General features: G+C 45.6%; 1 protein-coding gene across 1 annotated transcript in view; it reads left to right on the forward strand.

The window, feature by feature from the left end:
• Positions 1-1,002: 1,002 nt before the first annotated feature.
• LOC137449645 (nucleolar protein 10-like) overlaps positions 1,003-13,185 on the forward strand; it is a 51,944-nt gene continuing 39,761 nt past the window's right edge. Inside the window, 8 exon segments of the mRNA XM_068155362.1 lie at positions 1,003-1,068; positions 1,515-1,560; positions 2,237-2,335; positions 4,492-4,569; positions 6,946-6,983; positions 9,543-9,679; positions 11,314-11,379; positions 13,116-13,176. Of these exon segments, the coding sequence (XP_068011463.1) occupies positions 1,003-1,068; positions 1,515-1,560; positions 2,237-2,335; positions 4,492-4,569; positions 6,946-6,983; positions 9,543-9,679; positions 11,314-11,379; positions 13,116-13,176 (591 nt within the window).

Raw genomic sequence — 13,185 nt, forward strand, 5'->3', positions numbered from 1 at the left:
TGATGCAGGTGCATGTCCTGTTGTCCCAAGATAACTGTCCATGTTTATAGCTACCAGTGTCCTGTTTTAGTTACATGCTGCAGGCATAGCACTGTTTTGCTCCACTGCTAGCTGGCTCTGCATTTATGCTGAGCATGGCCTACCATCATGTCAGGCTCTAGGCCTGCACTGCCAGATTGCTCACACTGCTCGTCGCTGGCATTGCCACAAGAAAGAAGGGGAGGGATTGTGAGAAACTGGTTATAATATTTGGCTTTCGCAAGGGGAATTACTGGGGACTGTGGGGCTCGATCGTTGGGCTGGATCATCAGGCTGATTGGTTGGTTATTGTGTGGGGTATTGGGGAAGAAAGGTGAGGTGCCAACATGTCTAAAGACTGGCCAGGTCAAAAGTGCAGGTTTTGTCTCAGTCCGGTTTTGTCTCAGCCTTGATGGAGAGGGGTGGGAGCGTGTTGGGAATATATGAATATGTACATTTTAATATATTGATATGTATGTTTGCTGTCTATATAAGTTCACCTCGTGTTGCTGGGGTGCGCCACTAGCAAACTCGCTATGCGCCCAGCGCTGCGTTGCCTTTATTTTATAATAAACTGGTTATAAATTTTCAGCAGTGAGTTCGTTTCTCACATCCCTGTATCAGATCATAGAAGGAGAGGAAATGGACTGAAAATGTGCCAGGGGAGGGCTGGGTTGAAGAGGAGGAAAAACGTTTTTGATGCAAGAGTGGTCAGGCACTGGCACAGGCTGCCCAGGGAGGTGGTGGAGTCCCCACCCCTGGAGGTGTTCCAGACGCTGTAGATGGTTTAGTGGCCGCCGTAGTCTGCTTACGGTTGGACTGAGTGATCCTAAAGGCCATTCTGTGATTCCATGACAAGATTTGCTTCCTCCGGAACGGAAGAGTCCCAAAGGAGCTTCCGCCGCCGAACTCAAAAGGCAGCGGACCAGGAGCAAGTCGCCTTCCGCTTCCCTTTGCCCCGGCAGCGGCGGTGCGGCCGTGGCCATGCAGGTCTCCAGCCTCAACAAGGTGAAGATCTGTTGACTGAGCGCCGGCAGTAGCCTCCTGGAGGTAAGGGAGTGGAGTGAGAGGGCGGCCGGTGGGGCCTCGGGCCGCCGTCGGTCCCTGCGATCGAAACCGCTCCAAGTATGCTGGGGGCCGAGGGACTGCCGCTGGTCGCTGCCGGAGCCGTTCGCAGCGTGCTGCGTGCTTGGGGCCGCCGTAGCAAGCTGAGCTGCCTCTTGCCCGTGTGCGCCGGTGCCGAGGCTGGGGCCATGGGCTCAAATGGGCTCTGAGTACATGTTAAACTTGAATGCGTGCGGCTGTATACCTGTAGGTGTGTTATTCTACAGACCCGTAAAGCACACGACTTTGTAAGTTTTTCTGGTGTGAGTTGTTAAAATAATCAATAAAAAAAACGTTAGCGCCCTAGGTGCGATGTACTTCCAACTTTCAAGTGGTTCTCTGGTTCCTTTGTGGATGAAAAACTCAACTCTGGTTTGTATCTTTCCTTACAGTGGCTCTCAGATAAGAAGAAAAGGGCTTTGCCGAAGAAAGATGTGGGTGAGTGTTCCCCTCACAGGGCCCTCAGTAATGCTCAGCTGCACATTCACCACATGCAGGTTCAGAGGGAGATGCTTCATTGTCTGATGCAGGGAAGAACATTAGAGTGTTGGTTTGCATTTCAAATATTAAATATTGGGGTTGTAGATACAATGGATTAATTCCATATGTAGCTTTTGAGGAAGTTCAATTGTAATCTTCTCCTTATGCAAATCTGAAGAGCACAGGAACTTCATCATTTTCACTTAAGCTATTACACAAAATAAAAATGTCTGATCGTATGCCACGAAAATGCTGGGTAAGAAATTCAACAAAACAAAAAATGCACAGAATTAACAGGAGGGTAGAGTCCATTATACAAAGGCTTAGTTGTGTAAAAGGGGTGAGGATATTTGTTACTGTGCCATGTAATAACTTGTTACACCGTTGGCTCAACACGGGCAGTGGTTTTGCAGGGAGGTAGCCTGCTTCTTGGGGTTTACAGACCACGTTAGTCTGCTCGTAATGTGTTAATCAGAAGATCTTTGTACCTTGAGAGATCTGGAGAGGTATTCCTTATGTTCAGTTAACTCAACGTGCTTCTGTAAGAAACAGTCACAGTTTTTTGGGCTGATGTAACTGTGCTACCTTTACAAAAATACTTGGTGGTGTGTGTTTTTGTTTTTGTTTTTCATAGATATCCGTAGGAGAATTGAACTCATTCAAGACTTTGAAATGCCAACAGTTAGCACAAAGATTAAGGTATCAAGAGATGGACAGTATATTATGGCAGTCGGTGAGTTAACAAAGTGTCTCTCTCTAGAAGAGGCCAGAAGTGTGAGACAAATCTTGGTTGCAGGATGACTTAGTGTTTCAAGTAGAATTGGTAACAGAGTGCTGAACAGTGTTTTGGAAGTGTAGTCTTCAGATGTGATAGAGCAGCAGTATTGGTGGTGGCATTGTGGAACACATGCAGATGTTCTTTGAATCCTAGAATCACAGGATGGTTTGGAAGGGACCTTTGAAGGCCATCTAGTTTGACACCCCCCCCGACACCCCCCCCCCCCCCCCCCAGCCACCATGATTTCATAGCACAAAAACTAAACTGTTTATCATACAGTTAGAAAATAAGTTCTTAATTATTGTTGTGGCTGGTTGACGTTGCCCCCTTAAGAAAGGAAATATGGTGGACGGAAGTTGGTAAACGGAAGGAATAGTCTAAACTAATTTCATTGGTGAAGTGGGAGGAAGCACCTTCTGAACTGGGACAGCAGGAGGGTATACTGGGTTTTTCCAGCTCTTTATCTTCAGTCTTGCTTCCGCTCCTCCACAGTGCAGCTCTGTCTCTGTGCTGGGCTTTCTGCCAAGGCTCCGGCCTTGAAAAACTGATAAGGCCTGTATTGACTCCTTTCCAATTAACACAAACTGCTTCTAACTTTTTTTTCCTCTCTTTTCTTTCTCTTTCTATCCCATTCTGGGGAAAGGGGGGGAAGAGAGGGGAGAGCGGAGGTGGGGAACCCCTCTCTGTCCGAGGGGGGTTACTCTCATTTCTGTGTTACTCTGTTGTATATCTTTGTATATATTGTAGATATTGTAAATTTGTAAATATTCCCCTGCATACCCTACATTGCTTTGTAAATATAGCTCCACTGCTTTGCTAATTCAGCTTGTGAGTTTTTTTTCCTTTCCCTTCAATTTTTTTTTCCCTTTTACTTCACAGGGGGGAGGGAAGAGGCTTCTTGGCCTTACCCTTTCCATCCCACTACAATTGTACATATGTTAACTTGCTCTGAAGAACTTTCAGATGTGGTTTGGGTGTTGTGTTGAAGGAGGGTCATGCTGCCTGTTGTGATGGTCTGTATCGGTGAGCTCTTTTGGATGAGAGGTGAATGAGCTATGTACAGCACAGGTGCCAGAGGCACTTCTTCGTTCATCATGAAGGCGGGTGAGGCTGTGGTGGAGTGCTGCGAGGCGCAACCCCGCAAGTTACTCGGGAAACGCAGAATAAGAGCTCGGTCCCACATAAAGCACAACTCGCCCTGAACGCTCCGTGAGCAGCACAGTGGTACCCAAGAGGCCGGATGGCGGAGCTGGCTGTCTGCCATCCGGTCAGGCGTCCCCCAGACCAAGTCTTGTTTTGCTTGGAGCAGAGAGGCAGCATGACCTTGCCAGTGGTGATCTTCAGGTCTTTTTTTAAGGGTCCTGTGCCGTGGGGCCAGGACATCACAGGAGGCTGGGCTGGGTCTTGGGGCCAAAGCCCCTCCTATATTTTGCAATCATGTTGAGTAACTTCTCACCCTACTGCTCACATGTGCAGCCTGCTCAGGGGGTCACACACCCCCTGCCCAGCAATAGCCTTCCTCATCTTCATCTTCCTCAGGTCCATTAGCAGTCAAATAAGGGCTTGAAGGTCTTTTGTGGTTAGCTCAGGATGTGAACACACTCAGTACATTCCCACCATCCCTTCTTAGTTTTGTAAACAGAGGAACCCACAGATACATCTTACTTGTTACTGTTATGCACGTGGGATCAAACACCAAGCATTCCCAGGCATCTGGGTACAAACACCAATTATTCCCAGGCAGCCCTCAACAGCTTCTAATCAAGCTCCACTTAACTCTTTCCTACTACATGGTCATAGCAGGATCCAAATGTGAATGCTTTCATAGCTTAAGGAGCCTTGGATCTATTGGAAGGTGTTGGATTCTGCAGGATGTGTCTGGTGATCAGAAGAACCTGCAGACATGTAGGGTCCTTTCAGGCACTGAAGACAAAAATCAGGCCATAGGTTATGCCAACGAGAGGCATGTTCTTCCAGTCACAGAGACTTTGAGGTCAGGACACTTAGAGCTGAAATGCAGTAAGGCCTATATGTGTAAGATGTTGTGTTTAAACAATGCTTTAGTGTACTTCTGGCTTACATTTTTACTAAATATCAAATTTTTCTTTCAGGAACTTACAAGCCAAGGATCCGCTGTTTTGATACCTATCAGTTATCCCAGAAGTTTGAAAGATGCTTAGATTCTGAAGGTTAGTACGAGCTGAGACTGGTAGTTCATGATGTTGCTCATGAATAGTTCCGGTTGGACTTGAGTAGGAGTTTCCCTCCCTGTGCTGAGGAGACAGAATATGCTTTGCAGGAACACAAGAATCACCTAGTTTTTATCCTTGTTATCCTCCTAATTTATTTCTTCTCTTGGAGTGGTGTGAGGAATGTGAGGTTCACCTTGCGCCAGTAAGTGCAGGGTTCAGTGAGTGGATTTGGCTGAGGTCTGTGCTCTGTGTGGGGAATGCAGAGAGGATACCATGGCTGAGGGGTGGCCAGATGTCCCCTCTTTCCCCTTGGGTGAAGCAGGAGAATGCAGTGTGCATGCACTGTGCATGCACTGTGCTTTCACTGTCCCACTGGAGCCCAAGGTAAGTCACAGGATAGAAAATTCCCTGATGTGGGTTGGTTTAATTTTGTGTTTATTTACTAGGAAACAAGGTAGTGGATGATAGATGGTAGCATGGCTAAGCCTTAATGTACACCACCTGCTACTAATTTGGAAGGACAACAGCTGTGGTAAGGAAAGTAGGGGCACATCTGTACAGTGGAAAGGGAGAATTTGCTGGCAGCTAGACTAGGGGAGGAAGTCAGATCTGCTGTGGCTCTTGAGTTTTAGGGTGCATAGATTAGGCAAATGGTGCTTGCATGAGTTTGGATTGGTGTAGGGTTTGTTTCTTTAGAAGACTCAGAAGACTGGTGTGACCGTTTGAGGCTGTCCCCTTAAGAAAGGGAATATGGTAGTCGGATGTTGGTAAACGAAAAGAAGGATCTAAACTAATTTCATTGGTAGATTGGGAGGAAGCACCTTCTGAACTGGGAGTGCAGCAGAGTTTCCTGGGAATTCCTGCACTTTTGTCTTCAGTCTTTCTTCCGCTCCTCCTTTGGGCAGCAGCTCTCTGTTCTGGGCTTTCGGCCAAGGCTTGACCTTGAAACTGATAAACTGCAAGGCCTGTATTAACTGCTTTCCAATTAACACATAACTGCTTCTAATTTTTTTCTATTTCTCTCTCTTTCTAACCCGCTCTGGGGAAAGGGGGAGAGAGGGGAGAGCGGAGGTGGGGAACCCCCTCAGCAGAGGGGGGAACTCTCATTTCTGTGCTACTTTATTGTATATCTTTGTATATATTATAAATATTGTAAATTCTGTAAATTTCCCTGCATATCTTGTATTGCTTTTGTAAATATACAGCACCCATTGCTTTGCTAATTCAGCTGTGAGGTTTTTTTTTTTCCTTTCCCTTCAATTTTTCCTTCCCTTTACTTTACAGGGGGGAGGAAGGAGGCTTTTTGGCCTTTCCCTTCCAACCCTACACAACTGGCTAAAAACTGGGGTTACAGGGGTGAGCAAAGCAATGAGGAGATGAGCATAGTGTGGTAGAAGTCCTGAATTGTTAGGGAAGAATGAAGCTGTTCTAGCAGTGATGTATGAAAGTGATGTGAGTAGCAGAAATGGAGACCTACTGAATTAGGTGAAGAGGAGGGGAGTAGAGCATGATGGTGTTTCTTCACATGGAGTAAAGAGTGCACAACATAGTAAGAAGGGAAATGGTAGGGGCAGGGGTTCAGAAAGGAAGGTATGGCAAGAGTGGCACTCCCTGTAGTGTAGCAGGAGTCATTGTAGTAGTATATGCTTACTGGTGATTAAAGCTTAAAGTAAAACTCTTTGAACTGGCATCTTCCTAGACTGCAGAAGTGTGTTTAATTTGAAATGTCAATAGTCACTTCAGGTAACCGTTAAGTGAACTGCCTCATTGAAATGGAACCAGCTTAGCTGAAGCAGCTACTCCTTCTTGTTCCCAACCCAGCTGATTTAAAACAAGGCAAAGTTCAGCAGGTTGCAGTGTTCACCACGGAAGCTGTCAGTTTGTGGTGTGCTTGGGTTTTGTTTGGTGGGTTTTTTTGAGCCTTAAAACCTTTTCTGTGGAAGCAGTTCCCCCTCAGAAGGGTTTCATCTGCAGGTTTGTGCGTAGTGTGTCTGAACGAATTTTTTTAATCACGTCTGATGGGTTGCCAAAAGTCCACGGACCACACACTTACTGAAAACCATTTGGTTGGAGGCTCTCTGTGCCAATAAAGACCTTGCTGAGCGTTGCGTTGAGGAACGTGTCAAATACACCAGAATGATAAAAAGATTACAAGGTGCTTCAAATGTGCCTAAAGTTTTAGAACACTGCTTGCTATTTTGCAAATAAAAGTTTATAATTAAAGATGTTATCACAATGCTTGCATTATGCATTGACAGCTGTGGGGAATGCTAGCATGACTAAAGGTTAGTGTGAGTGTTTGCAGGATTTATGCCAATGCTTGCAAATCAGCTTGCTTGAGTTGACTTAAAATTCTCTTGCTCTCTCCTCTAGTGGTTACATTTGAGATTTTATCAGATGATTACTCAAAGGTATGTTTACTGTTTTCAGTGTATACATGAAAAGTTGTTTAATATGTGTATTAAAATGCTTTTTCATATATAGTAAGAGCAGTCAATCAACACAGCTTCTGGATCAGAAAAGCTTTTTTAAAAAGCATTAGGGCAAACATTTCTTGTACCTTCAGAATGTTGTTTCTGTTGTCTCCTCCTATTATACTTTGCCTTACCACTTCCAAAGTTTTTTGCCTGTAGTAGATAAACACTTTAAATACTGGTCTAGCCTACAAACAAAATAATGAGGGAAATGGGATTAGTCAATTCTTTCATGACAACATTCAGTTGCCATCCCTTGTGACAAGCGTTACACAGATACTCCTTTTCAGAGAGGTGGGGTAGGTGATTTGTTAGCATTGCCTTTGAAGGAGGTGAAGATTGTGTCGAAGTACTGTCTGAAGGAAACAGTTCTTCATCGGACCCTCAGCCCTTTTTCAGGCCCAGTAGAACTGCTGCTTCTAACTCTGTATCACACTTGGCTGAAAGCAGCTAAGTTCAGCTTCAGCAGCTGATGCAATAAAATGTTACCTCTTTCTGTAAACCTTGCTTCACTGATCCACCAGGCTGTGTTCCTAGGGAAGTGTGCAATTGAAGCATCTCATTTTGCAGTGTCTGCTAGGAACAGCCTCCTTTTTTTAAGTGTAAATCTTAATAGTGAGATCTTGGCATTTCTAGTACAGGCTTGTTCAATACATATTGTCCTCTAGCCTTCTAGCTGTAGTCTTTGCAAAATCTTTTCCCTGTGAGAGATCTGAGAATGTGTGAAGTAGCAAAAGAAGTCAGCTGAGACAGTTCAGGAGCCTCCCACTTGTCTGTGGGAGAATGTTTCTGGCTGTGCAGCCCAAACAGGTAAAGGAGACTGAGACAAACACACTGCATCGACTGCTGAGGAACAGCAGGGTTTGTGTGTGCCTCCAGCTGAAACTCCTGCTGTATTTCAAACTGCAGCTCTACTTTCACAGCTTAATACAGACTAAATTTTCAATTTAATTTAATTTTCTTACAACTTACTAAATCATCACAAAGAAAACTACTTCAGGTAGCTGTCAGTGTTTTGGACATGTTAGGCAAGAGTATTTGAGAAATTAGTCTTGAAATGCTTAGAATCCTAAAAATATTTATGGGAAGAGACCTTTCAGATGTCAAAAATGGCAGGCATGAACAGATTCACTGAATCTGCTGAAATGCTGCATTACCTCACTGTAGGAAATGTTTACTTCCTGTCTAACCTGCCCAGGAAAGTCTGAAATTGTCGCTGTTGCTAGTGCAAAGAGTTTGGTTCTTTTCATAGCTGTACATCAGTTGCTGGCTGCTATTAGGTTGCCCTGGGGGGTGTTAACTTGCCTGTTTGAATCTGATATTCTTCCAACCTTTCTTTGTATGTTTTGTGTTCTGCCTCTTGTCTGCCTTGGTAGCCCTCTGGATGCTCTCAACATCCCTTTTGTCTTGGGGGATCCCAGGTTAGGGAGGACTTGCTGGTCAATAAGTATGAGGTGCTAGCCTGGATCAGCGCCTTCTCCACATTATGTAAGGGAGGAATGTACAGAGATGAGTAAGGAGTACAGATGAAAATGAAATTCTATACTTGGCCTTTCCCAAGATTCTCATCCTTATTTCTGTTGCCAGCAATGCAGGCCAGTGACAGGAAATGTAAAATCTCTCTGCTGCTTTAGAAGATGCATGTCTGTACATAGCCTCAGCTAAGCTGTCACTTTTCTAGTCAAAGCTAAATAGGGGTGAGGCTCAGAGTCAAGAGCTGGCATGTGATTATCCAGCTCACTTCACTGTTTGCATTCCAAATGCAGGAGTTTGGGCCAGAGCAGCTGTCTCTCCCTCATACCGTGCTGGGGACACGGTGTGAGGTACAGCATGAGTGTAACATGGTGTGGGTGATGCTGCTTGTGTTTGGAGTGGGAAGAATTCCTTTGTGTGGGTATGAGTTGTGCCATGTGAAATTGCCATCAGGACTGCAGGGCCAGGTTCCTGTTTTATTTACTAGTATAGATAAAGCCTTCTAGTAATGTCTCCCCCTGGGCTCTCCCAGGGTTGAGAGGTTTAAATTTCAGAGAGAAGCAATGTGCTTATGTGGTGGGCAAACAATGAGGAAATGCACAAAGGTCCTTGCTGTCATTGACTGGGACCCTGCTGTGTATTGGGGTGTACTCATCTGCATGCTGCTGTCTGCCTGACATTGTTCCTGGAGGAAATGAACCACTCCAGTGTCTGAGAGAAGTGCAGGTGTGGATTTGTGTGTGGCATAACACCAAGATGCCTGAAGTGCTTCTGGCTGCACCATCACTTCCAAAGTGTCACATGCACTCCTCTGAATATTCATTTACTGTTTGTTCATAAAGATCTTTGTTGTGGCTAGTGAGAATGTTGAGTACTAGTTGATTCTCTCATTTTGCTATGAATTATTTAAATGAGCTATGATGAACCTGTGCGAACTTGAAGAAATCTCTGGAGTTTGTGATGTAAGACAGGGAGATTGTATTCTGCTTCTGTATGTTTCAGGGCTTTCTGTTTTCATTTCAGATTGTCTTCTTGCAGTGTGGCAGGTTTGTGGAGTTCCATTCACAACATGGCCATTACTACAGGACAAGAATACCAAAGTTTGGTAGAGATTTCTCTTACCACTATCCATCGTGTGACCTGTTTTTTGTAGGAGCAAGGTATTGATGAAGTGCAGTGTTTTGTCTCTCTTTGGTTAGCAATGTTTTCCAAGAATAAAATGAACATTAAAATACCAGGAAAGTTAAAAATTTGGCCTAGTGATTCTGTACAAGTTACTGATGGAGACTGCTTGGGAAGAGTGCATCAGATGAAGATGAGTTCAGTTTCCTGCACTGAGACTTGTGGTTTTTTAACCAGGTACATCATAATTGCAAGCTTGTTATAAAACTTGTGATCCAGGGTACTATTTTTAAAAACACACTAGCATCTCAGCAAGGAAAGTTAAATGATCAGTGCTGGGCCCCCATGCTCTTTATCTTTATCAATGACCTGGACGAGAGGATTGAGTCCATCATCAGTAAATTTGCAGATGACACCAAGCTGGGGGCAGGAGTTGATCTGTTAGAGGGTAGGAGAGCTCTGCAGAGGGACCTTGCCAGACTGGACAGATGGGCATGAGATTGAACACATCCAAGTGCCGGGTTCTACACATTGGCCATAACAACCTCATGCAGTGCTACAGGCTGGGGTCAGAGTGGCTGGAGAGCAGCCAGGCAGAAAGGGACCTGGGGGTACTGGTTGATAGTAGGCTGAACATGAGCCTGCAGTGTGCCCAGGTGGCCAAGAAGGCCAATGGCATCCTGGCCTGCATCAGGAACAGTGTGACCAGCAGGGAAGTCATTGTGCCCTGTGCTCAGCACTGGTTAGGCCACACCTTGAGTCCTGTGTCCAGTTCTGGACTCCTCAGTTTAGGAAAGATGTTGAGATGCTGGAAGGTGTCCAGAGAAGGGCAACAAGGCTGGGGAGGGGTCTGGAGCACAGCCCTGTGAGGAGAGGCTGAGGGAGCTGGGGTTGTTTAGCCTGGAGAAGAGGAGGCTCAGGGGAGACCTTCTTGCTCTCTACAACTCCCTGAAGGGTGGTTGTAGCCAGGTGGGGGTTGGTCTCTTCTCCCAGGCAAGCAGCACCAGAACAAGAGGACACAGTCTCAAGCTGTGTCAGGGGAGGTTTAGGTTGGGTGTTAGGAGGAAGTTCTTCATAGAAAGAGAGACTGGCCATTGGAATGTGCTGCCCAGGGAGGTGGTGGAGTCACCATCTCTGGAGGTGTTTAAGAGGAGACTGGATGAGGCACTCGGTGCCATGGTTTAGTTGATCAGATGGTGCTGGGTGATAGGTTGGATTTGATCTCAAAGGTCTCTTCCAACCTGGTTAATTTTATTCTATCCTGGTTGGTGTTTTGTTGTTAAAGTGTGGGTCAAGTCATAAAAATAGAGTTTGAGAAAACAGTAAAACCAAAATGAAGTCTTTAGGGTGTTGAACAGATTAAGCAGCAATTCAACATATGATGTAAATCATGGGAAATCAGAAGATTTTAAGAAATGCGTTAATACATGTTTTCCCTGGAAAAAGAATAGTTGGCAGAACATGGCATTGTAGTAAATATCTTTGAAGGCAAACATTTCCCTGCGATTTTAACACTGAAGGCGATTTGTGCCTGAGGTTTAGCGATGGGATCTCTGTAAATGGTGTGTTGGGTAAATCGAGGCTGTCAGCAAGACTGCATAACATCTGACTTGCATCAGTGCTTCTCAATACTGGTCAGGATAAGAAGTAATTTGGAATTTTCCCTTTGTAGCTTCGAAGTGTACAGGCTAAACCTGGAGCAAGGACGGTTCCTCAACTCCCTGCAGACAGAGGCTGTGTAAGTGATCTGTGCTGCAGGACATCTGCCTCACTTCCACCAGGTGGAAGCACACCACCACAGCTGGATGCTGCCCACACCACCAGCGTGCTCAGCACTGCTGCCACAGCTGGATGCTGCCCACACCCCGTGGAGTTGAAAGGGAACATATGCAGAGTCTTTGTTCTGTAACTCTTAGTTCTAGTTCTTAGGGTTTGAGTGTTCTTGTGGGGATGTTTTAAAGGTTGCAGTATAGACTGGCTGTGGGCACTGTGTAACTGCAGGGCACTGCATCAATACTTGGCCATTATTGCTCAATTTAGCCATCATACAGAGCTCTACCCAGGGGGTATGTGCTTTCCCAGACATGTTTTTGTCCTTCTGTTATTGGAGTAGCCCAGAGAGATTTTTTGTATCTCTGGTATTTGCCTGAGTGTTTGCAAACCCCACTGGAGAAGGAGCTGGGTTTCTTTTATGTGGGGGGAAGCAGATGAGGAAAGACTAAAGTGGCTACTGGGCAGGCAGCAGCTTGATGGGTAAGATGGTTTCATGGGCAAAGAAATGTTCAGGATGTCTCAGTACTGAAACGGAGCAGCAGAAGCAAAAAGGAGGAAAATCTTGCAATGGAAGGGTTAGGGGTGTAGTGTCAAATCTGAATTAGGTGAGCTTGACCTTGTGAGAAGATTGTGATGTTAGGAGATATGTGAGTTACAGAATTGGAGGTGAAGGGCTTTGAACACAGATTGGAAAGTTCTGGGATGAGTGGTGTAGAGAGAAACACTTGCTGGAGTGCCCTGTTGAGAAACAGGATACTTGCTGGGGGAAGGGAAGGCAGGCCACCCATCAGTACTTGCTGGAGACGTAGGCTTCAGAACTGAAGTAATAGGGAAGCCCTCCTGACACAATTGAGCTGTTTAAGAATGTAATGAGGTACTAATGTGGCAAGGACGGGTGTTAGACAGTGGTACAGGCAGAGAAAGGCAGAATTCCTGAATTCAGAGGTAACCTCAGAGCGTAGCCTCCTACTCAAGATCACACTGATTTCAGATGCATTTTCCCAGGGGAAAATGAGGAGAGGCTGAGGGAGCTGGGGTTGTTTAGCCTGGAGAAGAGGAGGCTCAGGGGAGACCTTATTGCTGTCTACAACTACCTGAATGGTGGTTGTAGCCAGGAGGGAGTTGGTCTCTTCTCTCAAGCAACCAGCACCAGATAAAGAGGACACAGTCTCAAGCTGCACCAGGGGAAGTTTAGGCTCGAGGTGAGGAGGAAGTTCTTCACTGAGAGAGTAGTTCGCCATTGGAATGTGCTGCCTGGGGAGGTGGTGGAGTCACTACCCCTGGAGGTGTTCAAGAGGGGATTGGATGTGGCACTTGGTGCCATGGTTTAGTCATGGGGTCTGTGGTGACAGGTTGGACTCGATGATCCTCGAGGTCTCTTCCAACCTTGGTGATTCTGTGGGATTTTAAACTCAGATGACAAACTCCACATCATCCAGGGGCAACCCATTCCATTACTTAATATTTTTACTCTGTGGATAATTGTCTTATCAGTTGGAGGATCACCTCTGTCAAGTCATCAGCACTGTCTGATGGCTCCAAATCCATGATAAGCTCCTCTTAAGCATAGGAAGCTGCTCTTAGGTGGCCACCCATCTCTTTACTCTAGATGTTGCTTTTCCAGGATGAGCAGAAATCTTTCTAGATGTTCATGTGTTTAATTGTTCTGAGGTCATTATACTTGACCCTTTTCTGTTTCAGAGAGAGCAATGTCTGTGACATAAACCCTATACACTTCCTGTTTGCTCTGGGGATGGCTGAGGTAAATGTT

The sequence above is a fragment of the Melanerpes formicivorus genome, unplaced genomic scaffold, assembly GCF_026170545.1.
Source record: "Melanerpes formicivorus ecotype bairdi unplaced genomic scaffold, bMelFor1.0.p_v2 SCAF_31, whole genome shotgun sequence".
Classification (NCBI taxonomy): Eukaryota; Metazoa; Chordata; class Aves; order Piciformes; family Picidae; genus Melanerpes; species Melanerpes formicivorus.